The sequence below is a fragment of the Trichosurus vulpecula genome, chromosome 3 (genome assembly GCF_011100635.1).
Source record: "Trichosurus vulpecula isolate mTriVul1 chromosome 3, mTriVul1.pri, whole genome shotgun sequence".
NCBI lineage: Eukaryota > Metazoa > Chordata > Mammalia > Diprotodontia > Phalangeridae > Trichosurus > Trichosurus vulpecula.
This window is the reverse complement of record NC_050575.1, coordinates 58,108,083-58,133,750: the sequence shown is the minus strand read 5'-3', so window position 1 is coordinate 58,133,750 and position 25,668 is coordinate 58,108,083. Positions and strand designations below refer to the sequence as shown.

General features: G+C 34.2%; 1 protein-coding gene across 5 annotated transcripts in view; it reads left to right on the top strand.

Moving 5' to 3' along the window:
• The window catches only part of CSNK1A1 (casein kinase 1 alpha 1), a 55,874-nt gene extending 30,512 nt beyond the window's left edge, over nt 1-25,362 (top strand). For 2 of the 5 annotated variants that reach the window (XM_036750667.1, XM_036750664.1), the window contains 6 exons: nt 2,494-2,633; nt 6,177-6,255; nt 8,384-8,458; nt 9,946-10,052; nt 12,876-13,024; nt 22,815-25,362. In XM_036750667.1, the coding sequence (XP_036606562.1) occupies nt 2,494-2,633; nt 6,177-6,255; nt 8,384-8,458; nt 9,946-10,052; nt 12,876-13,024; nt 22,815-22,822 (558 nt within the window). In that variant the 3' untranslated portion in view covers nt 22,823-25,362. Of the gene's footprint in view, nt 1-2,493; nt 2,634-6,176; nt 6,256-8,383; nt 8,459-9,945; nt 10,053-12,875; nt 13,030-22,814 lie in introns of those variants that run through there. The other 3 variants (XM_036750668.1, XM_036750666.1, XM_036750665.1) reach the window with 2 other exon arrangements.
• Nucleotides 25,363-25,668: the final 306 nt, after the last annotated feature.

Sequence of the window (25,668 nt, the reverse complement as noted above, 5' to 3'; positions counted from 1 at the left end):
AAAATAAAGTTTAGAGACATGTCATAATTTATTTTTTGGCCTCTTTTACTGGTTTACCTTTTCTTCACTTAAGATAATTTATCTTATTCTATCTAATTGTTTTCCTGGCACATATTTAGTAGTCAAATAAAATCATAGGAGGGCTTAAATTTTTCTTTACTTTTTGCTAGTGAAGTTGAAATTCAGTTATCCTAACCTGACGGTGGAGTGAGGATAACTTACTTATATGTTTAGGAAGACACATACTTAATTGAGAATGTTTTCATGATAAGTACAGTTTTCCATTGAAGCTTATGAAAAGATGTCCAGTCCTGGTTTTTAATAAAGCTGTCAGTCTGAAAGTATCTTTGTAATTTTTTCACAATATATACAACTATTGTACTTACCTTAGCTATATATGAAATGCACACATATGTGTATGTATGTATGTATGTATGTAACTCAGCTATAAAGTTGAATTGCTCCTTTCATGCTTTCACTTTTGGAGGAAGGGAATTCTGACCCATGCAGTGGAACAGCACTATAATCTGTTAGAGGCATGACTTGAACACTGTGGAATCTTCCTGATTCTAGGGCAGGGCTGGCCCTTTAGCTACTAGTCTGTGCTGCTTCTTGCTTGAATACACTAAAGTATCAAAGGGAGCAGCTATTTAAAATATTTTAACTCTGCAGTCTTGTTTTACTTTTAAGTTTCCTCATTTCCTCATATGTTTTTCAGTATTGCTCTTATTGGGGGAGGATTTAAATTTTAATAACTAGATTGTACATATATGTATACATATATACACACACATATAGAGAGAGACTTGTGTCACATACAGTGTTAGATATAGAAAAGACTTTTAAAACAATCAAAAATTATCCATTCATTTTGTAAATAGAAGCCCAGAGAGGATGATAGTCTTTGATTCCTTTCCACATTGAACTTTATTTTGTGAACAGAACTTAGAAATTATAGTTGTCATTTTTACCTAGAAATTCATTTAAACTTGTTTAAATATTGAGTCTTGTCAGTTTTCTTAAAAAGAAAAATCTTTATGTTGGTGTCAACTTGATTTCTTAATATTTAATGCATTTATGATCCCTTACCACAAAGAAAGGGTAAATATAAAGTTTTTATCTTTTGAAAGTTTTAAATACTCAATTATATCTTAATAAGAATAACAATTGATTCATTTGTAGTAAAACAAAGGAAACATGTTACCAGCTCCATTTATTGGGAGTCAGACTTTTGCCATACTCAGCAATTCAAAACAGTCACATACAGGCCTCTTGGTGGTCAAAATAGCTACTAACCAATCTCACGTGCTGTATATGCCAAAGAAAAGAGAGCTCACATCCTGACTTAATAGATTCATAGAATTGTAACTGTTAACTTTATTTTGTATACTCCTTGTAGGTTTGATAAGCTACTTTTCAAGCCAACTGAAGATTAGAAATAGGGAGAAATTATAGCAAAGAGGCAGACAGGATAAAGACAAACTAAAGAGCTGATAGAAGAACTGTTTCTATAAAGAGAGTAATACGCCTACTTACCTCACTTGGCCCTAAAGATATTATTTTATTTCAAAACCATAAATAATGTTCCTCATGATCCTGAGTTATTAGGAAAAGATTTCATTATATTCAGAACACTGTATAAAAAGACAGTATATTTTAGATCATCCATATATAGGTCATCCAAAATAGTTTCTTTCTTCTAGATACTGTGTGAGTGAGGCAGCATTGTCTACCTGAGGTTCTGTAAGACCAATTAATGAGTTTTACTCCTCAGTTAAGTAGTGTATAAACCTTTTAGTTCATTTAGTCTCTTGGTTAATTTTAGCTTATTTCATTTTCAATGCTTAGCTAAATGCTTGTTAGAAATTAAGCCAATTTGAAATAAAGGCATTTAATTTTGTGATTAAATGCATAATGTCCCCTTGAATTAGTTGGTGTGATGCATGATTCTGTAGAAATGCTATAAATTTTGTTTGCAACTGTGTGTTACATTTATGAAAACTTTTAAATGTATAGTTATTTCAGTTCAGATTTTTGGCATGTTGAGCAGCATATAGCATTAATAGATAAAATGGGATTTTGTTGATTAAAAAATACCTTGTGAAGTAAGTGAGATTTTAAAAAATAATATTTTAGTTACAGTTTCATGGCATTGTGGGAAATAAGCACTTCGATGATATATATATTTTTATTTATAAAGAAGAGACTATGTGTCTATCTAGCAAAGCAACTAAATACATTTTTGGTGAATAAACTTGGCATGCTGAATAGTGCAAATGACAAAATGCTTGAGCTAGTTGTGTTTTTATCTATTGGTTTATTGGTCAAGGCTAGTAAAAAATCTTACTGTTATAAGTCTCTTTAACTGTCCTTCAGATACTTTATTTTGAAATGTTTGCATCAAAATAAGGATAACCATATTTGAGGAATGAGAAGAAAGGATTTGAAGTAAAGTGTTTGTAACCCTAACCTATCTCCATTTCTTTTTTAAAGTTATTCCTTATTGACTTTGGTTTGGCCAAAAAGTACAGAGACAACAGAACAAGACAACATATACCATACAGAGAAGATAAAAATCTCACTGGCACTGCCCGTTATGCCAGCATCAATGCACACCTTGGCATCGAGCAGAGGTAACTGTTTTTAAAGTTGACTATGCTTCCCAGAGACTGTACATAGGAGCTATTCTGAAGTTTTTAGGATTTTAATTACTCTTGTCATTTGAGGATGTCCTTTGGCAGAGGATTTGAAGGATGCTTATAAGTCTTGTGCCTGCTATTTTACACAGAATAGAAAGCTAATTAAATGAAGGCTTTTGTTTTAATTGTTGCTTTTTTGTGTGTTGAGAGTGTCTTGGCAGCATTTTATGCTAGATAGAAAGTCTTAGATGCACAAATGCACTTTGATTTTAATTTGATTGTAAGTTATATGAAGCATTTGCCTCTTATGGGGACTAATATTTTCATTTAAAAAATTTCCTTACAATTGCAGTCAGTCTTTAGGATCCTTGAATATTTGAACCCAAATAAGGAACTATAGGTATAATCATATATACTCGAGGAAACCAAGGTCTAGGAAGGAGATATAGTGTCTTTTTCCAAGGTTACACAGGTTGATGTAGTGCCAGAGGCTCTGATGAGAAACCATATCTTTTTACTAGTAGTCATTCCACTGCTACTTCAACTACTCTATGCTCTCTCTTAGATTTATTTTGCTTTCTTTGCTTTGTGAATAATTTTTAGGCTTTTCATTTAACCTTGCATCTATTTGGTTTGTTTTCTGTGGAATTTTTGAATAGCAATCATTTGTGGCTCTCTTCTGTCATTAGTAATTGAGATATAGCATGAATCAATGCAAAAGATGCTGAATTTAGAGTCTTGAGGGCTTGGGTTTAAATCTTGTCTTTACCACTTTATTATTTGACTTTTGAAGCCCCATCCCATCCTAAAACTGTGATACTATGAACTCTTAAAACATTTTTTTCTGCTGTTCTACCTGTATTTGTTTTAATGTGTTAATTTATATGTCTTATAATTTGAAAGGAAGTATCTTCTTTATAAATGTAATGCCATCTAAAGTAGTTGTTTAGGGAGTAGTGGGAGGCAGTGTACAAACGACACTTAGAGCATTTGACACTGGAAGCTGAGTAGAGGCAATGTTTATATGGAGAGGAATTGACATTTGAAATATTTATGCTTGTAGGTCTATATAACACCTTTCTTTGTAAAACTCTTCAAAGTTTTTACATGTCGTCATTAGAGCTTCACAACCTCCTGTGCTCTAACTCCCTTCTATTTTTTTCAACTGTAAAATTTGTTACATTTAATATGAAATAAAAATAATTATACCAGTTAATTAGTATCTAATTAGTAGTCTTTTTTCTATAATTCCATATAATTTCTATAATTCATTAAGATATGTTATTTAGAGATGCTGATATGACTGAAAATATTTAAGTAAGTGTGGTGTGGTGTAGTAGATTAAGCACTGATCTTGGAGTCCTGAAGACCTGAGTCTAAATTATATCTTAAATATTTATGAACCTAGGGAAGTCACTTAATTTTTCTTTGCCTCAGTTTCCTTATCTGTAAAATGACTCCTTTATGGTCCTTTCCAGCTTAACTCTAATCATTCTGTGATTCCGAGTAATTTATTAAAAATTCAAAGGTTAAGTCATGCAGTAGTCTAGTCTTAAGTATTATAATTTAGGGTATGACAGAATCTCACTTGTCTGGGACCTATCTTAATTCATAACTGAACAAGAATACTTTCTAGAACATAATTCAGAACTCAAGTGAGAAAGAGAATACCTCCTAAGACAGCTTATTCTACTTTTAGATAGCTTTAATTATAAGGAAGTTCTGCTTTAGACTAAATAGAATAAAAGTCTGTTCCCCTTGCCATATGATAGTCCTTAAAATACTTAAAGATAGCTGTCATATACTCTTTTCATAACTGAACACCTCCAGTCCCTTTAACCTCTTCCTCTTGTGATCTCATTTTAAGACCCTTTATTGACCTAGTTTTTCTGTGGATATTCATCAGAAGCCTGTCAGCATCCTTTTTTAAAATATGCCTAGAACTAAACACAATTCTCCTATTGTGGTCTGAACAGGACAGAATAAAGAATAGGATTACCATTTGCCTAGTTCTAGGCATTATTACTCTTACTGTGACCCTGTAGATTTTATTAACTTAGCTACCCATCATTGTTGATCACTGAGTTTATTGTCCATCAAAACTCCAAAGATTTTTTCATTCTGGCTACTGTCTAGACACAGTTCCTTTATGTGGTATTTTTAAAGTAGTGTGTGTGTTTTTTGTTTTGTTTTTTGTAAACCAGGTGCAAGATTTTATATATGCCTTTTAAATCTCATCTTAATAGATTCTGCCTAATATTTTATCTAGCCTATTATCTTTTTAGATCTTGATTCTTTTATTCAGTGTGTTAGCTCTTCTTTCCTCCTTTTATCTACAGATTTAATAATTACGTTATATGTGCCTTATTGGTTATTTTTTTGGAGGGGGGTGGGGCTGACCAGTAACTTATGTAGAGATGGAGAGGACTTCACAAGGAAACTGCGGTTTGGATCTTGCTCTGCAATTTATGGAGAGCTACTGGGGCATTGAAAGAAAAGTGACACTTGCCCAGTGGCAGACAGCTACTCTCTCTGAAGCTAAACTTGATTCTAGATTTTTCTAATTCTGAAGTAGATTCTTAGCTACTACCCTGTGCTGCCTCTCCTTGGGCCTTTGGGACTTTTCCCATCAATTAAAATGTTAAGCAGCACAAAGCCAAATACATATCACTGGGGCATGAGACTTGAAATTAACTTCAAATTGACATTGAAATGAATTTTTGAGTCTGGCCATTCAACTAATTCCATTCCACTGAGTTTACTATTATTTAGTATTTATTTATTAATATTTATTATTATCTTACTATTTCCCCACACAACAGAATGAGAAATTTTGTCAGATGCTTTGTTAAATCTATTATATTGTGCAATAATATTTTTGTCTAAATCAAATAATTTTTAAAATACTGGCTCTTTGTCCTTTTAGTTGTATACATAAAAGGTATGTTAAATATTTTTATTTTTTTAATCTATATATGTAAACTTGAAGCATTTGAAGATTTTTTTTTTTGCTTGTTGTGAGGTTGTTTTCAGTTGGCAACAATCATACTTCAAAATCCAAATACCCTAAACATAATTTTCTTATATTGTGGTTACTTAGGAAAGTTTTAGAAGCATTCTCATTTATACTTTAGGTACTGTTAGTTTTAAAAACTTAATTCATGCTTTTTATCCTGCTCTGCTATTGAGTACATCTTAGTTTAAATTTTACTGTGTTCCTCTTGTCTAAATTGTTTTATTCTTCTTAAAGTCAAGTTGTCAAGCAAGCATTGTGAAAAAGTTAGTTGGTTCATTGACTAATAATTCTTAGCATTTCCTCCATTTATAATCTAGACATTTATTTAAAAAACAACCTGGTACTAACTTTTCCTTTCATGTTTATGAATTTCTTAGTTTATCATGCCAATTCACAAAGGTATTCTTTTTAAAATAGTATGTGTGTGTATACACACACACACACACACACACACACACACATATAAACACACACACACACACAATTCACAATTCCTAAAATTCTTTTCCCTTCTTCTTTAGTCGTCGTGATGATATGGAGTCTCTAGGATATGTGTTGATGTATTTTAATAGGACCAGCCTGCCCTGGCAAGGATTAAAGGTAGGTCATATGCCTGCGAGGCAAAGACTCTTAACTTGAGGTCTGTGAACTTGCTTTTTAATTATTGAACATCACAACAACTGCATTTTAATATAATTGATTTCCTTTGCAATATTTTATACTTTATTTTATGCATTTTAAAACATTTTGATGAGTCCATAGGTTTCACCAGACTGTCAATGGGGGTCCATGACATAAAAAAAGGTTAAGAACTTCTGTACTTATTTAGGACTTATTTTTTTTTAATAGCATAGGAAAATAGATGAATCTGTCTTATATGACTTATTGGGGGGAAAATGTAAAGAATTCTGGAGGGTTGGTGAAGTGGGGAGTCTCAGGACTTTGGGGCTTACTTGTCCTTTAGTGGCAATTGCTGTTGGTGGTAGCAAGGTTGGAAGGATTTTACTTCATAACAGTCCTTTTCTGATATCCGAGGGAATTCAGATTCATTGTTCTAGGCTCACTCCACCAGCATCTGAAGGGATATAGTAGCAGAGATTTTAGCTACCACATCTTGTGCTGTACTTTACCACCTCAGTAAATGAGTGCACTTGCTCGGGTGGTGCTCTTGCCTGCTGGAGATGGCCCTCACGCTTTCCCCAAGTTACCTTGAACTGTGAGTGAGTGGGACTGGGCTGGAAGTGGAGCTCGTGGTTTGAGATGTGCTGCTGTTTTCAGCGATGTTGGGCTCTTCCTCCACAAATAGGGCTCCCCCAACTCCTCCCTTCCCACCTCCCACACTCACTTTTATCAGGGACCTAGCTAGAAGCTTATGACTTTTTTCTTATTGGCAGACAACACCCTGTCACTGTCATTTCATTTGGGTGGGAGTATGAGCTGAGCTCCCTAGTACATCACAATTTGCAAACTGCATTTTATATTTATATATATTTTTTATATTTATTTATTATCATTATTACATTTAATTCTCACAGTAACCCTTTGAAGTAGATGTTATTTTATGGATGAAGAAATTCAACCCCAGCCCAAATAGCTTTGTGCACATTCACATATGTAGTAAGTGATAGTGCTTGGAACCTGACCTCATGTGTTTTATAGACTACAAGCATAGCATTCTTTTCACTCTGCCATTCTGCCTGTTTTAAAATGTTGATCTGTTGTGCTGTGAAGAATAAGCATACTTTTTGTGTAAAGAAAAGTTGAAAGCATTTCTTTGAGAGTATTTGTATTTTCTAGTAGGTAAAATCTTGCTATTAGACTTTTTTTTTAAATGAATTAAAAACACTGTCATAAATGTTTGATTTACTTTAAGTACAAGTGGTAAGCTTTCATCTAGTTTTGATTTTTCTATTATTTTTGTATTGGACAAAAGCATTTTGTTTCATGAGAGAAAAGCATTAGACAATATTAAATTACACTAGATTAGGAGAGTTTTTTTGTTACCCTTCTGCCCCTCCCAAGGTGTTTTTTGGGGATACATCTATAAAAACTGAATTCATTGGTGTGTGAAAAAGAGTGAGGAAGCACCTTGTACTAATGTACATTGTCAATTCTTTTGTAACTTTCCTGTCTGAGAGAGTTGCATGGGATGTTGAGGAATTGAGGGATTTGCCAAGGATCAAATAGCCAATATCTGTCTGAAACAAGACTCAACCCCAAGTCTTCCCAACCCTCTATCCACTGTGTCTCCTACTTAATCTAGTAGGGGAGAGAAGGAAGTTACCATGATCAGGAAGATTGTTTCCCCATGGTATGAGGTTCAGCTTTTGCACAGGGACTGTGCTGACCCATGAGATTTCCCCATGGGAAACTTAACTGTACAACTTGCAGTGTCACTGGCATAGTTATATTAAAAGATTTTTGTTGGTAATTCTTCTGACTGGGCCAGGCAGGCTTCCTCTATTCTTCCTCTTCACAGTTTAGATAACTGGCGCAAGTACATTCCTGAAAACTTTGAGCTTTGTATGACCAGCCAAGAGTAGAGGGCCTTTTGTGTACCCTTTTGAGAACTAAAAATTGATAAAAGTTTCAAAACAGAATATAGGACATTAGGCTAAAATATTCTGAACTTTACATTTAATTTATTTGCTTTTAAAAAAAAAATCCCTGTAACTGTGCCCCCTTGATAATCTGTTATTGACCATGTTGTGTTCCTTATGTTCCATAGGCTGCAACGAAGAAACAAAAGTATGAAAAGATTAGTGAAAAGAAGATGTCCACTCCTGTTGAAGTTTTATGTAAGGTGAGATGCATTTAATTGATTATCAATCTCAGAAAAGCAATTTGCGACAAGCATTAAAACTTAAATGTGCTGTCAGGGTGGTCAGTTACCTTTTGAATTTGCTTTAACAGCAAATTGGCTATAAGTGGGTAATATATAAGATAGCCCATGATGCCAACATATTTTAGTCTGTTTTTAGTATGATAGGGACATAGATTTTGGTAGAGAAAAATTCATATTAAAGATGGACATTGAGAAAAAGGTACAGGACATAAGCTCTTCTGATAGGATTCTCCAAAGCAATGTATAATTTGACTTAAGAAAAAGAAGAATGAAAGAAATAAAAGAAAATAACAGAAGTTTATGTTGGCAGGTAGAGTCATCAGGTAGACATAGTAAAGAATAAAAGCACAGGAGTAGACAGAAAGACTTATTGATTTCTGCATATTTTTGAAGGAATTAAAACTCATTTTATCTGAAGGGAGTGAGATTAGAAAAAAAAAACCTTAAATATGTTATCATCACACTTTTTATATAGTATGCTTATAGAATTACTATATAGTTTGTATATCATCCTGAAATACTAACAAGTTTTGTGTAACTACTGTATACCTTTGATTCAGGGGAGTGTAAGGTTTGTTGTATGTTTTAAAGGAACTCTTTATTTTGTTAGGGACACAGACCTAATACATGTTTGTGGTGTGCATGTATTTCTGGAGATATATTGTGCATATGTATTCTTGGGTTCCTAAATGAGCAAGTTGACTTTGGAAATTAAGTGTATTAAAGAAATAAAATTATTTTGCATATCTCCACTTTTCCTTCCCTAAATGGGGGAAGGACAAATGATAAGGTTTGTACCACATGTTGTGTGCTTCTAAATATCCAGAAATTTTCTCTTAATGGAAAATATTAAGGGAAGACTTTGGAGGTAGAGAAACAATTGAACAGGAAGGTAAAGAGGTAAGAATGGATTAGGACAGAGGACAAGTATCTACTATGTGCCCATTTCCTATCTCACTTGGCTCCTGTAACATCAGAAAGCACTTCAGTACTTTGTGGTATTTATGGCACTGTGCTGGGAAAGACAATTACAATTATGCATTCCATTTCTTTTGGGTCTTAAAAGAAAACACTTTTAGTTAGAAGGTGGGGGGATATATTCATCAAATATTAGAAACATTACCCTATAGCTAATTTGCCTTACAACTATGTCTATAACTACATTTTAGCAGTGTGGTTACTATCCATGGGGATGGAAAGTTTGATTCCTGAGGGGCCTCTTCCCCACCATGCCAATTGCTGCTGTTGAGAAATTAGTATTAGGCAGTGAAGAAGGAAACATGATACTGGTTACACAGTGCAGGCAAACCAAATTTTAGAGTAGTTAGTTTTTAAATAGTAAATGTAGCATCCCGCTTAATTATTGTTTAGTCACACTTACTAATGTGTGTTTTCTGTTAGGCATTCAGTATGTTGATATACTTTTTTCATTCTTGATCCTACAGGGGTTTCCAGCAGAATTTGCCATGTATCTAAACTATTGTCGTGGACTCCGCTTTGAAGAAGCACCAGATTATATGTATCTGAGGCAACTATTTCGTATTCTTTTCAGGTCAGTTTTGAAATTGTTGAGGATAAAGCATCCTACCCAAATTGCATCATAATATTAATGCAGCCATTCCTTTTACTTATACTGTACTATGGCAGCATGAGCTAAAAGTTATCTAAGCCTTTACTTGTCTGTAAAATGAATATGTTAACATCTATAGTGGTTGTCTCAGAAGGTGATGATGAGGATCAAGTGTAAAGAACTTTGTAAACCTAGGACTATTTAAATGATGATAATGATGCTTGCCCAAGGTTCCAGGGGAAACATTTTGAGAAAATACAGATTCCGTAGGATATAGAACAGTATTGCATAGGATTGGCACATAGGAATCTTGATTTATAATCCTGACTGTTTACTAGTTGTTGACTTTGGGCAAATTATCTTCTTAAATATCTGCTCCCACTTATCTCATTAGGTTACTGACATGATCATATGGCATTATTATGAAAATGCGTTATTAACCATAAAGCTTTTTTATTAATGTAATGATTGCAAATGGTAATGACATTTTTTTAATGCTCATGGAGTAAAACTTTAGATTACGTCTTTTGCTTGGGTATAGTAGTTGTGGGGTGGGGCAGGTCAGATTTTTTTTATTTAAGCACTGAATTTTAAACCTAGTTATGTTTTAAGATCCTTACTAGCATCATTTGTTAGGTTAGAGGGAAGACTACTACTACCATCGTTATGAAGTGCTTAGCACAGTGCCTGGCACATCATCAGGGCTATAAATATTAGCTGTTGTTATTATTGTTACTGTTGATTCCTGAGCCACCAGGAAAGAGCATTTGAAATTATCAACTATAGGGCCACACTAAAGTTTTCTAGATGTTTACTTGGATTTTATTGGCTTTTTCTACTTTTTCTCAAGGCTATGAGACTTGATGGTGGAAATAAGCTACAAATTTGCAACAGATGTACTCTGCTCTCAAAGACAAACTATTCATGGAGTTAAAGTAACCAGAATGCCTTGCCGTTTTTCTTCCCTGTCTAGGATTTCCCCATAGTCTTTAGGTCTTTAGTGAAGTGTTGATTATAACCGTGTTCTCACTACTCCTTCCTTTATACACTTTATCATGCTACTTGATTTCCCATCTTGAAATGAAGAGGGGTGTGAGCGGGAGTGTGTGTGCACACGTGTGCATATGCTGTCTAACTTGACAAAAGTAAGACCATGAGCATGTGAATGATCATATATGAGATCTATTTCATGACAAAAATTAGGCTTAACTGGTATACGTGGCTTTATCTCAGTGTGAGTTTCCGTTTTGAGGTTTAACCTATGGTTTTTTTATTCTTGTTTTTTAATGTTTGAAGGTTATATAAATATACTATGGAAAGATATCTTTGGAGTGGTTTTTACACACACACACATACACACACACACACATTTTTTTTATTCCTCTATTTTCATGTCTTAAGGCATAGGAATGGAATATGGTGCCAGTGATCGTCTCTTAATCAAAGAGAAAATGTTCTTGTGGCTGACATAGCTTGTTTCTCTAATAAACCTCTGAATCCATGCTGGCATGTCCCCAGGCAATACAGATATCTTCCTCATAGGCTTCTTGTTCTATAAATATAATTTATAATCCCAGTTTGTGGGATATAGCTGTGGTGTAATCCCTGCATTTGCCGAGTTTAAAAAGTCCTACTCTGCAATTCACTAGCTTTTGTGACAAATTAAAATTACTTAAAGCCTCCTTTTACTCATGAATACATGCACTACCTACCTCACTCACAGGTTTCTTCCGATTACAAGAGATGTACTAAGCACTTCATGAATTATAAAGTGAAAACACAGATGCCAGCTGTTATTACTACTTTGCTTTCTTTAAAAGCCGGATCTTTCTGATCTATCAGCCTTATAGTTGAAAGTGCTCATTTTTCGATGTTGCTTTTAACTGCTACTGTAGTCACTACTTCCTCCCACCCCTCAGTATTTCAGTATTAAGTGATATTTCATCTGGGGTCATTGGAGTCCTATATATTGTTATCAACTTTGATCCTACACTGGTGTGGGTGTATGTGTACGCATATGAATATATACACATACAAATTTGTACACATGTATACATTTATATACATTCAGAAATAACAATTTGAGGGCTTTGGGAGTTTTGTTACTTGAGGTTTTTTTGAGGAGGAAAGAAGTAAATGAAGTTAATCTCTGAACTTTTGCAAGACTTGAACAATAAAACACTTGTAATAATACTTTGACACCACCCATCCTATATCCAGTGCTGGGATTCAGCCGGTTTGCACAGATTTGGTAGAACCAGTACCTAATCTTAGGCTGACTTCCAGTCAGCAGCAGGGCAGTACCTCAGCTCAGAGAACCAGTTGTTAATTCATTTGAATCCCACCACTGCCTATATCTAAGGAGAGGATGAGATTACCAGACTAGTTTTGAACTAATTTATAGGAAGAAAAAAATAACATTAAGATGAATTTTATTTTTATTTCATTAAAAAATTTTTTATTTTCAGTTCCTACTTTTCTCCCTCCTTCCTTCAAAACCCCCCACTGTCCCCACCTCCCCCATGGAGAAGGCAAGAAATATGTTTCTTATACATAAGAAGTCATGCTAAACATTTTTAAATTAGTCATGTTGGAAGGAGGGAAGTCAAGAAAAAGAAAAGGAAAAAAATATGCTTCAGTATGCTCTCTGAGACCATCAGTTATTTATATGGCGATGTATAGCATAAAAATAAATTTTATCAGCCCTTAAAAAGACATAAATTGTTACATGAATTGTCTGTCCTTGGTATTTGAGTGTAACAGTTACTAAGAATTGGTATAAAGGAAATTATTTTTCCCCCCTAGGACTCTGAATCACCAGTATGACTACACATTTGATTGGACAATGTTAAAGCAGAAAGCGGCCCAGCAGGCAGCCTCTTCCAGTGGGCAGGGTCAGCAGGCCCAAACCCCCACAGGCAAGCAAACTGACAAAACCAAGAGTAACATGAAAGGTTAGTAGCCAAGAACCAAGTGACGTTACAGGGAAAAAATTTGAACACACAATTTGGGTCAGTCAGTAATTTGTAACAGTGTTAGATCAAGGAGGTGGTTTAAAATACACACACACATTTGGCTCTTGATTTTAAAAAATCAGACGTCCTTGGAAAATTTGACTACTAACTTTAAACCCAAAATGTCCTTGTTCATATATATATATATGTATATATATATGTGTGTATGTGTATCCATATATATATATGTATATATATATTTTCATATATATGTGTGTATATTTATATCATTTCTCTTGGGATGTTGGGTCATTTTTAACAACTGCATCTTTTTACTCATGCATTAACCCCCTTTCCAAACAAGAACCATGACTTGGTGTTGGGAATGTGATCGATGAATTATTCAGTCCAAAATCCTAGACCTAACACTTGTTGATTTTTTTTCCCCCTTTTAGGGAATGGATTTGTTTAGCCATGGTATTTTCAAACTAACAGTGTTAAGATTTTTCTTTGCATGATAATTTGGCAGTAAATGTGGAATATTGTGGGCATGATTTTCTTTCCCTAGGGGAAAAGGTGGCATTACTGTAAATGCTTATAGTCATGAGTATGCCTCGTAGTTGCAAAGAATTTTGATGAATTAGGTATTAAAATAATGGAGGAATTGAATAAATATTTACACATAACTATCTCAGTTCTTTCTTAATTCCAAATATTTGAGGAATATCAACTTAAGGATTTTCAAGAAAATATGCAAGTTACTTGGGTTATATTTTAGAGTTTCTTTATATTAAGAGTGTGCAACTTGAAGGTGTCTATTTCCATGGGGCAGGGGCTGCTGTATTACTGGTGTCTTCCTCTCTTTGCTTACTACTTTATTTTTAGGAGTGGAGGTTTTATGGCAATTTGCACTCATGTCACAACTGCCTTGAGACCCCACTTCCTTTATGCATTCTTTTTCCTTGGGAGCCTATGGGAAATTTTGCTTGACAATCCTGGAAATGGTGATGGGATTTGATTTTTTTTTTTTTGTGATATCTTCATTGCTGTATGAATGTTCTAGTTTGAATATAGTCTTCAGTTTGCCCTTGGTCTGTAGTCTGATTACAGCTTTTTATAATAACCAGTTTTCAAGTCAAAAGGTAAAAGATCTTAATTCTAAGTTAGTTTCAGAAGCCATAGTTTACTGATGTCATCCTCATCAGTGGCTAGTCTTCGATGTACATGGTAAACTCATAGTGAAGCTATCAAAGAAAAAAATGAGGGGAGGGCAAACCAAAGTTTAGTTCACAATTAAAAACAAAGAGCAAAATGTAAGCAGCATACAAAGGAGAATTTGTTTCACCTATGTGCTAGATTTGAAATGGTCTTTCTGTGGCATAAAAAATGACTGCTGAATTTGGGTTTTGTTTGTAGTTGGACAGTGACCAAAGGAGAGCTGCCAGGATTAATTGAAGGAACTAGGGATATTTAACCAAGAAAAGATACAAGAAAGGGAACATTAATCTGTGCCTTCAAATACCTGAAGGGCTGACATGTGGCAGAAATACTAGACTTAATTCTGTATAGCTCCAATAATTCTGCTTGAAAATTAAAATGCCTTGTCTTCTGAACTTTTGAGTTTCCTATCACTGGAAGTATACAAGCAGACTTGATTGCTTGTCAGCGTGTTGTATAGGGTTGTGATTCTTGGATTTATTGAGAGGTTGTACTAGATTACCTCTGAGGTTCCTTTCTCATTTGAGATTATTGAAATTTATGCATTTATCTTCCATATGTGTCTCTACGAATAGAGTGAAGAAATAATTGATGACTTGATTTAAATGGAAAGAGTGGCAAGTATTGCCTGCTTGATCAGTGCCCTGCTAATAGATTGCATTTAGGGCTTATTGATCCTCTTATGCATGCCATTTATTAGTAATTGTAACAGTACTATTAAAGGAAATAACTGAGTTATAAGTCATTATTAGGGTGGGAAGCTCTGGTGTAATTTTCCTTACAAATGAAGTTTGTTACTGAAGTAAACTGAAAGAAATTTCCAAAAGCTAGCAAAGATCCATTTTGGAAACTAAACAGATTCCAAATTATATTGAAATATCAATTGACCTAGAGCATTTTAATTCAGGTATTAGGTAACTTTCAGAAAGAATTAGTAGAGCATTAGTTTTGAAAGCTAGAGATTTTTTTTTTTATTATAGAAATCACCTAGTATAATGACTACTTAGAGGTTGAGTGTCCTTAAATATTTCTGGTAAGTAAACAATGTTACACCATTGCTCTTCTAGTGACAGGGAACTTAAATGCAAGTCCATTCCACTTTTGGACAACTCTTAACTGTTGGGGTATCAGTTCTGCCTCTTTCAGGCTATAAGTCTAATGTCCTTTCTATGTTAAATCCAGTATGAGTTTCTTCACCACTTAACAAGCACAAGCAAGGCCTTTTATTTCCAAATCTCAAAGAAAAGATTCTGGGCATATTGAATTCATATTTTTTCGCAAAAATTATTTTTAAAAATTTCTATGTAATGGGAATTTTTCTCATAAGCAGCTTTAATTTTTGCAAAATAATCATAATATTAGTGCGTTAATTTTCTGACAAATGTTGTATCCTTAAAAAAATATGGCCGTAGAGATTTGTTTATAAAGTAAGAGTTTTTGTATCTTTTTAAACTGAAGTTCACATTTCATTGACTGCCCTTTCAGAGAGATAGTCCAAGGGAAAAATATTTGGCCCTTATTGTAAAATACTGCTTGTGATCAAATGCCCCCACATCCCAAATGACCAACAGCTGTTACTTGAGATCCCTTGCATGTCAGGTGCTGACATGTTTCTGTGGGTTGGCAACTAGGGAAGTCTTTTCATTGGCATTACAAGACCTTTTCCCTTTGTAGTTAGTTATAGTTACTTTTATTGTTTAAGATAGCCTTTTCTCTACAATATCTTCCTAGGATTTTTAAGACTTTGTAAATTGAGGAAATTAGTCACTTGCCTATATGTTTGGCAGTTGGTAACATTTTTGATTGATTTCAAAATTCTTTGTTTCACATTCTCTAAAATGAAGTTGAATTGTTTTAAATCAAAACTCTCATGCAAGATAGCTAAAGAAAATTCAAAGCCCCAGATTGTTCTTGCAGTAATGGCTTTTATGTAGTGAATATTATTTACTTCCTAGCTACTGAACTTTGCTTGACTTTTCAGAAGGTTGTTAAGTTATGCTTTTACAAAACCTATCAATCTTCAAAATTGATCTTTAAAAGTTAAGTAACTAATATTTTTTTTGTTTGGATCCTACAAAACCCAAGCATCAAAGAAATCCTAATTTCCTATATATTCATTTTTCTTCATTCCCTCATTTCTAGGAAAAAAAAGTTTTCTCTTAGTAGTCTCCTCTTGCACATTCTTTTTTCCTACTTTGAAACCTTAACCAGCACGACAGAGCCTTCCAAGTGAACAGACCTTTTCTTTAACAAGTATTTTGACAAGTGACTAAATTAAACAAGCTTTCCATTACCTGAAAGTGGCTAGTCATTCACTCTTCAGTCAGCTGTCAAAACCCTTCCTTTCCCTCCTTAGTTCCTTAGCCATCATTCCTCCTTCACTTCTTCCCTGAGATAGGAGTGCTGGGTTGTCGTATTCTTAATACTTTGTCTAAATAGTGAAGTGAAACTGCCGATGGGCCCTACACCCGATAAAGACACTAAAGAAATAGAAACACACGTATTTTAGTCAGTTACATACTAATTTTTCTCTTAGAACATCTATTTCACTATCAGTGAATTACTTTTTGACAACTTGAGTTTTCCTAAAGGAAGGGAAAAATTTAGGAGATCAGTTACAGTTAACCTGAATAAATAAGGGTGTAACTCTTAGAAGTAATGAAGTTTACCAAGGGTGGCACAGGATAAAACTGGTCACTTAATTCTAAGGTCCCAAAGAACTCATTTACCCCTTTATAAACTGGAAGAGGGAAATTCAGGGAGTAAATGCATTAGAAATAAATACAAGTTTTTTCTTTATGGTGGAGTATGCTGTTTTAGTTTTGCCAATCCAAAAGCATTTGTGTCTACCAGGGCTTTTGATCTGTAAGAGCTGTATGAGGGTTAACATTAATTTTGAAGGACATTAACTTTTTTTTTTTTTTTTTTTTTTTTTTTTTTTGCTTTTTGGCAGGGCAATTGGGGTTAAGTGACTTGCCCAAGGTCCCACAGCTAGTACATGTGTCAAGTGTCTGAGGCTAGATTTGAACTCATGTCCTCCTGACTCCAGGGCTGGTGCTCTACTCACTGCGCCACCTAGCTGCCCCAGGACATTAACTTTTAATAATGGGTGCCTAAATAAATATACAAAATGGTGTTATCAAGAGCACTTAATGCTAATTTTTAGAAAGAAAACCTGAGTAGAATTATTAGCAAATTAGACACCTGTGACATTAAAAAAGATATACAAGGGTGTTCCAGAAGTTTACCAAAGCTTAAACTTTTTGGGACACCCTTTAATTTGGTGTGCATGTCACAGGTAGGACCTGTGTTCAACATTTTTATCAACAACTTAGATGAAGATATTGATGAAACACACTCATTAAGTTTGCAGTTTAAAATCTAGAAGGAACAGGTAATATGCTGGATAACAGAGTCTGGATTCAAAAATATCTCAGCAGGCTTGAATGAAGGGTGGAAACTGGCAACATGAAATTTAATGGGTGTAAATGTAAGATTGAAATTTAGGTTAAAAGTCCATCACACAGATACAGGATAGAAAAATTTGGCTTAAAAGCCATTAATATGAAATTGAATTTAGAATTTGTTATCTGCAAGCTTAGTTTAAGTTTAGCTGTGCATTGTAGCTACCAAAAATGAGAATACACTTTTCAACTAAATTAATAGACGTTTGTGTTCAGAATTTAGTGAGGTAATAGATTTTTACTGTCTGATCAGCCTGATGCTACAGTATTATTTTTTCAAGAAGGACATAGACAAGATATGTCCAGAGGAGGGTAACCAGTATGCTTATAGGTCTTTTGGCTATGTCATATGAATTTCTTTTTAAGGAATCTGGAGGTGTTTTGGTCTAGAAAAGAGCACAGGGGATGGAAGTGTGGGCGAGAGAATGAATATAACTTAAACTGTGTGAAAAATTGTTATATGAAAGAGAAAGTAAACTGTTTACGTTCCAGAGAACAGAATTGAACTTATAGATAGAAGTTAAAAGGGAGGCAGATTTCAGGCATTAACTGTAAGGGAGAACTTAAAGATAAATCAGCTGTTAAAAATGGAATGTGCTTGAGGTAATGAAGTATCATCACAAGTTGTGATGATAAAGAAAATCTGTTGCAGTGGTTGAAAAGTTCAACTAGATGGCTTGTTAAGTTATATTTCAGCTGGATTCTAGAATGAAGCATGAGGGAATATAATTCGTTTGATGAGTCTTCATTGTGTCATAAAATAATATCACCAGTATCTTTTGATAGAAAGAAAAGGCAAAAATATGTTCTAAGTAATGTTGCAAGTTTGAAAAAATTATACCTATGAAGTATGTTTGTTATCTCCCAGATTTCCCAGTCTAATGTTTAAATATGCTTAGCATTTATCCTAAATAGTACTGTAGTCTAGATAGCAAAGCCAGTATGTAATATAGTTTGTTGGCTTGAGATGATCTTTCTCTGCATTGGGAGATTGTTGGCATTCAAAGCAAATGGAGTGATGCTATTTCATCATGCCTACCTTACCAGTTTCTTTTCTTACCTTCTGCTGTTACTGGACTTCAGCTTCAGTTTTTGTCTAGCATGACTTAGAAAGACTTCACCAATTACTGCTGGGAACATGTCTGGTTGCTTAGCAGCGTAGTACAAATCACAGGCGAAGATTATGAACCGTGTCTGGAAATATTAATCTACTCAGGAAAAAAATCTTTTGAATCTCATGAGGTACCAGAAGAACTGTTATTGCCTACTGGAATCTGGAAAAATTGAACAATAACGCTGGATTGTAAAGACCTAAAAATAAACCAACAAGAAAGAAGACAAATGTCAAAGAATCTATTGTGATTTGAACTCCATATTTTCCAAAAACTCACTGAATCTTTCATACTCTTGGCATTGCTATATTTCTGAGTAGCTCTATAACAAGTGAGAAGGCGTTGTGAATAGCTAACTGGAGTACGATGTTGCTGTAACACAGTGATGTGGAATGGCTTCCAATTGGGAGAGGAATCAGTTCCAACGATCTATAATGCAGAGTCTTCCAATTGGGAGAGGAGTCAATATAACAGGTATTACTTTCAAATCAAACAACTTCACAAATCTCTAAAATGGTGACCTTTGTTACAGTAAAGCTTTGAAAGCATTTAAGTTCATTAAGTTTTATTGTGGTCATCTTTGAGCTAAGTGAAATAAATGTTGTACCTGCTGTGTTTAATCCTTACTTGTCCTTGTTGTAAAGATAAGAATAAGGCTGTTTCCTTTATCTCTTCCCACCTACTGGCTATTTTTTAAAGTTTCTGTGGGAAGGCAGCATTGCTGTTATTAATTCAACTTTGTATGCTGCTATCTTATAGTTCAAATTCTAGAATTTTCATAGTGTGATTTAATTAAAATTTGAGTTATTAAAAGCTGTCTGAAATATAGTATAATAATGAAGAGTGGAAAACTCCCCATTTGTGTTTTTAAGGTGTTGCTAGTTTTTTGTTTTTTTTTTTTCATCATTGGGATCCTAAACTCCTAAGACCTTCTTGCTTTCTGTACTAGATAAATAAGGATAAATAAGGAAACGAATTTTTGGTTATTGTTCTAATTTGATCTAAGTGGGAAAGGTGGAAATTTATAGTGTAGGAACATCTGCAAAGACTGCACATACATAGGCTAATAATATATATTTAAATTTATGGGCCCTACTGACTTATATAAAATGACAATTTTTTTTTTCTTTTTAATATTTACAGGTTTGGGAGAAACTTCCAAGTAGAGAATTAGCCAGATGCATACCACTGACTTCTGGACTATCACCTTATCTTCAAGCTCTGGTTTTACTGTTTCCAGGAGGAAAAGGATTTAGCCCTTAGTTTAGCTGAAGTTTCCATGAAGATGGCATCTTTAAGCGACCTTTATCTTTTGGAAGCCAGGAGGTTCCTGGCTTCATCTGGACTGAAAGATAAAAGCCAAGGAATAAAGGATTATGCTAACTGGAAAAAGAATTCAAGAGAGTATTTAATGCTTGAAGATGAAATGCAAAGCCCAAATGTTATATATATGGTGGATATGCATATTGGTTCTCCTTTCCACCCCTATCTCTTCCCCCCCAAATAAATGTTTATTGAATTCCACTGAAATCCTAGGACAATTTACTGGAAGAATGACCATCCTTGGGTGGAGTATCCTACTGTTGACCCTTTTGGAGATTTGAATTTGAAATTAATAACCACTAATTCCAACAACACTGACCCAGTGGTCCCTTCTTAAACATTTATCTTTAAAAGAAAGTGGTCTAGTCGGCACAGAATAATTTTCAAAATAGGTCAGATTAAATGGAACAGAAGTCTTGTATAATTACAGCTTGCATGCTTTTAAAAAAGGGAAGCAAGGCTGACTTCGCTCTTTTTCTCTCCTCTTTCAAAAAAATGGACTAATAGTAGAACCTTTAATTACATTGCAAATTTGAGTCAGCAAAAGAAGTTATGGCCACCATTTCTAGTTTAATGTTAGATTCTGGTTATATGATAACTATAAAGATTTCTTCATATTTTCACAAGGCCCCTTTTAAAAAAAGATTTATTTTTAGGTTATAACAGCAAAATTTTCAAGAATGTGACTGCAGTTCTTTACTATTTAAAAAAACAAAAAAAACCCTGCCATTTCCAGTTAATTAACTTGCAGTTTGGGGGCTGGCCATGAAAGAATTGGGTTCACCTTGAATTGTACAGTTTAATGTAATTCTTTTAAATTAGGTTATTGAGCATGGCCATTTTTAATGTATAGTTGATTCCAGGAATTGATCTACAGGCTTTATTTTTAAAAAATACATGCCTAAGTTATCCCAGGTAAATTTTTGGTTTGAACAACAGCAAGCCTTTGTATGTAGCAGTCAATACGTACTCATCAACTAGTATAGCAGATACTACTTCTTCCTTCATTGAATGTGAGAATCACATAAAATTTTGAAAATATAAAGAGATAGTGGTAATTTAATGTATTCAAGAGATGTCACATAGAAGTACATGATTTTGTAGCAAGTAAGTAATGAGATTACTACAATATAGAGGAGGAATCATCAGATCTGATTGGATAGAGTGTCTGAGGAAGGCTTCATGGAAGAGTCTGAGGAAGAGGCTTCATGCACAACGGTTACAGTTAAGCAAAGTGTTTACTTCAAGTGTGAAGAAAGGAATAAGGGCAGGAGTTGATGGTATATTTTTCATGGTAGGTAGCAGTAAGGGCCTATTCTGTGAAGTTGTACACGTTGAACAACAGGAAACATTTCTTGGTTTCCTTCCTTTACATTTCCTAACAGTTCTGGTTTTATTATTTCCTGGAGGAAATTTAAAGTGCTCTCCATCTTTATCCTAATTCAAAGTGTTCAAATGCTGGTGTCAGGAAGAGTGCCAGATCCCTTTTTCCCATCACTTCTTCCTAATAGCAGCTTTTTTTTTTTTTTTTATGTGGAGCAAAATAACCCCTTAAATGGTATGATCTTATTGAAATTTCCCAGACCTTGCCTCACAACCTCTCCTAGCATAAATAAAAATACTTTTCAATGATGGAAGTTTTCAGTATTACCATGTATGGTGGTTTTGGAAAGTGCAGGTGTTTCTTTATGGAAATAATGGACATAAAGCTTAGGTTTGCCAGATGGATTTTTGAGTGCAGCAGTAAGAGTTGATCCAGCTTCTTTCAGTGGTTGCTTTTAAGGGCAAGTGAGACATTTTCACAAGAATGGTTGAATTTAATGCCTCTAAAGTGGAATCTTAATTTGACATATATAAAAAAAGGAATCTAAAGATGGAAGTATAAAACATTTTAATCAAGAAGTAAGACCAGGAATGAAAAAAGTAGCTACAGTTCAGTCAAAGCAACAGCCTATTTATCTGGCTTGGCTACTAGAACTAGGAACAGTTTTGCTGAACGTCGAATGAAAATACAGCGACATCATAGATATAAAAATCTGATACTTTGGTCATTGTAAGATTGGGGAAATTATATAGATAACTAGCTAAATTTAAGCAACATGTACCTATCAGTTTTTGAAATGAACTAAACTCTAAACCCTAAAGGATTTAGTAAAAAAAACAAAGACATTTTGGAAGCCTGTATTGTCCAGCAGTCTTCAAGGATGCAACCCAAACTTTCTTGTTCAGATCCCTTGGACCAAATTCAGTGGAATAAAAACAAATTACAAATAATGAAATTTGTTGCTTATTAAAACTAATTTATTCCAGTTTAATGAACATTAGCTAATTTATAGTTGTTAAAGTAATCCACTACTTAGGCTAACCCTAATCAAATATCTTGTTCATTTGAGAATCGGCCACCACTACTACACAGTTGTGTTTTGACCTAAGAGTAACTAAAGTATATTTGCCTGGCAATAGAGCCACAATATTCATATTCAAATGAGAAAACAGTCCTCCAATTAGGAAAGGGTGTTCCTAACTTTCAGAATACAGATCCAAAGGCTCACAGGAGAGACTCCATTTCTCAGATAATTCTTAACTTTGTTCAGTTCCCCTGCTCTGGATATAGTTTCTCTTTTTCAATTTGAATTAACTCTTGTTTCTCTTTTCTCTGTCTCTTTTGGGCAGGTTTCTAAACATGAAGAGGAACAGATGAAGCAGAGCAGATGATCAGAGCAGGACTTGTTACTCCCCAGATCTAGAAGTTTTAGTTCATATGTACACATGCCAGTGGTTGTGGGCAACCATTTACTTGGTGTAAAAGAACTTAATTTCAGTATAAACCGCCTCTGGTCAGCGTTGGTGATGCTGCATCCTGAGTTGTAGCTGCTGTAATTGTGAATATTAACAGATAGTGAAACATGGTGTCCAGTTTTCTATTGCATTTTTTCAAGTGGAAAAGTTAACTAAATGGTTGACACACGAGTGGTGGAGAAATTGTGCATATGCCAATTTTTGTTACCTTTAATTTTGAACTACACTGCTTTGAGATTTCATTTAAGAAGAATGGCATGAACAGTTTTCAGCCACAGTTGTGATAATTGTAAATGTTCACAATTGTGCACTTTTAGATTTTTTTCCCCCTTCCTAGGGTTTGAAAGTTGTAAACTTACACATTCTTAAAATTGTTGGCTTCTGTGTGCAAGTCAGCTGACATGGTAGCAACCAAAGATTCCAGTTTTTAAGCATATGAAAGACTCTGCCTGCTTACTGTGCTAGAATTAACAGCATCTAAAAGTGAAGACTTAAGAAAAACTTAGTGACTACTAGATTATCTTTAGGACTCTGCATTAACTCTATAATGTTCTTGGTATAAAAAAGAAAAACAACATATTCGTCACAGAAATTTAGTTAACATCTTACAACTAAACCTGTATGTAAGTTGCTTAGATCAATGTAATCACTGTAAACATCTATATGACCTGGGATTTTGTTTTTATTTTGAAATGGGAGCTTTTTTTGTTTACAAGTTCATTAAAAACTAAAAAACTGTTTCTGTAAAAAAATTTTTTTTAAAAGAAATGCCTTGCTAATTCATTGATAGAATCAACATCTCCCCAATTTTTTTAATAGACTACTTGATGGCCATTGTTAAATAAGTCATATTCCTTTGCAAATCATTTTAGATTTAGTGTTGTACCTCTTTTTTTTTTTAATAAATTTTATATTTTTTTTCCTCAAGGGAGAAGACATTCTTGATTTTTTTTTTTTAAAGTTCTTGCATCAATGCCTAGTAGTGCAACTGCAGGACTGGTGTTGGTAGCTCTAGTGTTGCCATTGACTAAACAGCTGGACTGATTTGTGTTGTTCCTTTTGAAAATAAGAATGGAAGTGTTAAAGGGTTTTGCAAACGAAGGATATTTTCTTTCAAATTCTTGTGAAGTGGCTATGACCATATTGTTTCTTGTTCTTAGATTGCCTCACACTGTGGTGTTGTCATGATTAATATCCCCAGCCCTCCAATGCGCAAGCTGTGTGAGTGCTTTTTCCGGCTTATTTGCGCGTTTTCTTTTTCTCTTTATCTCGGACCCAGCGGAAAGAAAAAAAAGTACTATGATTGCTGGTAATCCTTTAAACAGTGTAATTTATTCATTTATAGCATGTCAGAATAAATTAAAAAAACATTGTCTGAAAATGCTACCAGATGCCTATGTGTAAATGTGGTGTTTTGTACATTAACTTTGTTAAGACTGTAAATTTACACACGTTAAGGTTTAGTTTTGTGCCCTTTAATTCCAGTTTAGTTTTTTTTTTAATTTGAAAACTGCCTTAGCAATAATTTCATGATTGCCACATTCAGCCATTAAGAACTTCAATACTGCAAGCATCTTAATAAATGAGCTCTTGGGGGTAGTCAGCTTATTGTAATGATTGCTTTTTTTTCTCTTAGCCTTTCTAGTTGTTTATGGTGTTAGTTGCTTTATTAATAAACCCTTTCTTTGGTACTTTAGCTAAAAATCACTCTCATAAAGCTATTTTTAAGTATGGTTTGTGTAAATGAAAAGGAAAGAAAAAAGTTTGGCTTGGTTAAAGGTTTTACCAAGCTGAGCTTCCTCTGGCAAATATTTTCCAGTGCTTTCATTTACTATGCACTTAGACTATGCACTTTTTCTGAAATATTTTTGTAACACTTAAACCTTTTTGTATTTTTGCCATTTGAAAAGGTTGTGGTGTAGTCCGTTTGTAATTAAGTTACAGATTTAAGACTGTTTAGCTTTGTAAATCAAAATGTAGGTATTTGTCCTGAGTGTATTGTCACTCCATCTGCAGCTGGAGCTGGAATCCCATTCATCTTCTAGCTACCATTCCTTTTCTTCACAGTTTGGCAAAAGAAGAACATGAAATTCAGTGAATGCACTAACAAATCCTGACTGGAGAGAAATCTCACGTGAACAAAATACAAATTACGCTTTTCTACTAAAAATGATGGTACAAGTTGAAGACAAGACACACTCAGAAATTGGACAACCTGACCACTTATGGCTCCACGGTGGCTTACTCAACTGAACTCTAGGTTATTCCTACTTTGTTCACCCATTGGAGGTGGTGTTTAAAAAATGTTGGGAGATGGCCATTCTAACTATTGTTTGAATGTCTCTGTTTGGGAAGAAATAACAAGCAAATAAAAGTGGAGGGAGAGTCTGGTTATCTCTTCCCCATATTACTGTGGATATGATCTCATGGCCTACAAATGCCTTTTTAAAGGGGTTGCTTTTACTGTGAATTTACTGTTGGTAAGCTTTTACAAGTTAAGGTTCTGTTATTCTTATTCTGACTTTAGTTATACTGTCCCATTTTAACAATGCTCTAGTCAAGTCTATTCCCCCTAAATTCTTAAATGCTAATTTCTTGCGATAAAAGAGGTTTAAATTGTTGTTCATGTTAACAGGGTGAACCTCAAGGAGGCAAGGAAACTGGAACCTGCTTGATGGTCTTAATTTTTGAAAGAAACTTAAACAGTTAAGTTCAGTTATTTTCCCTC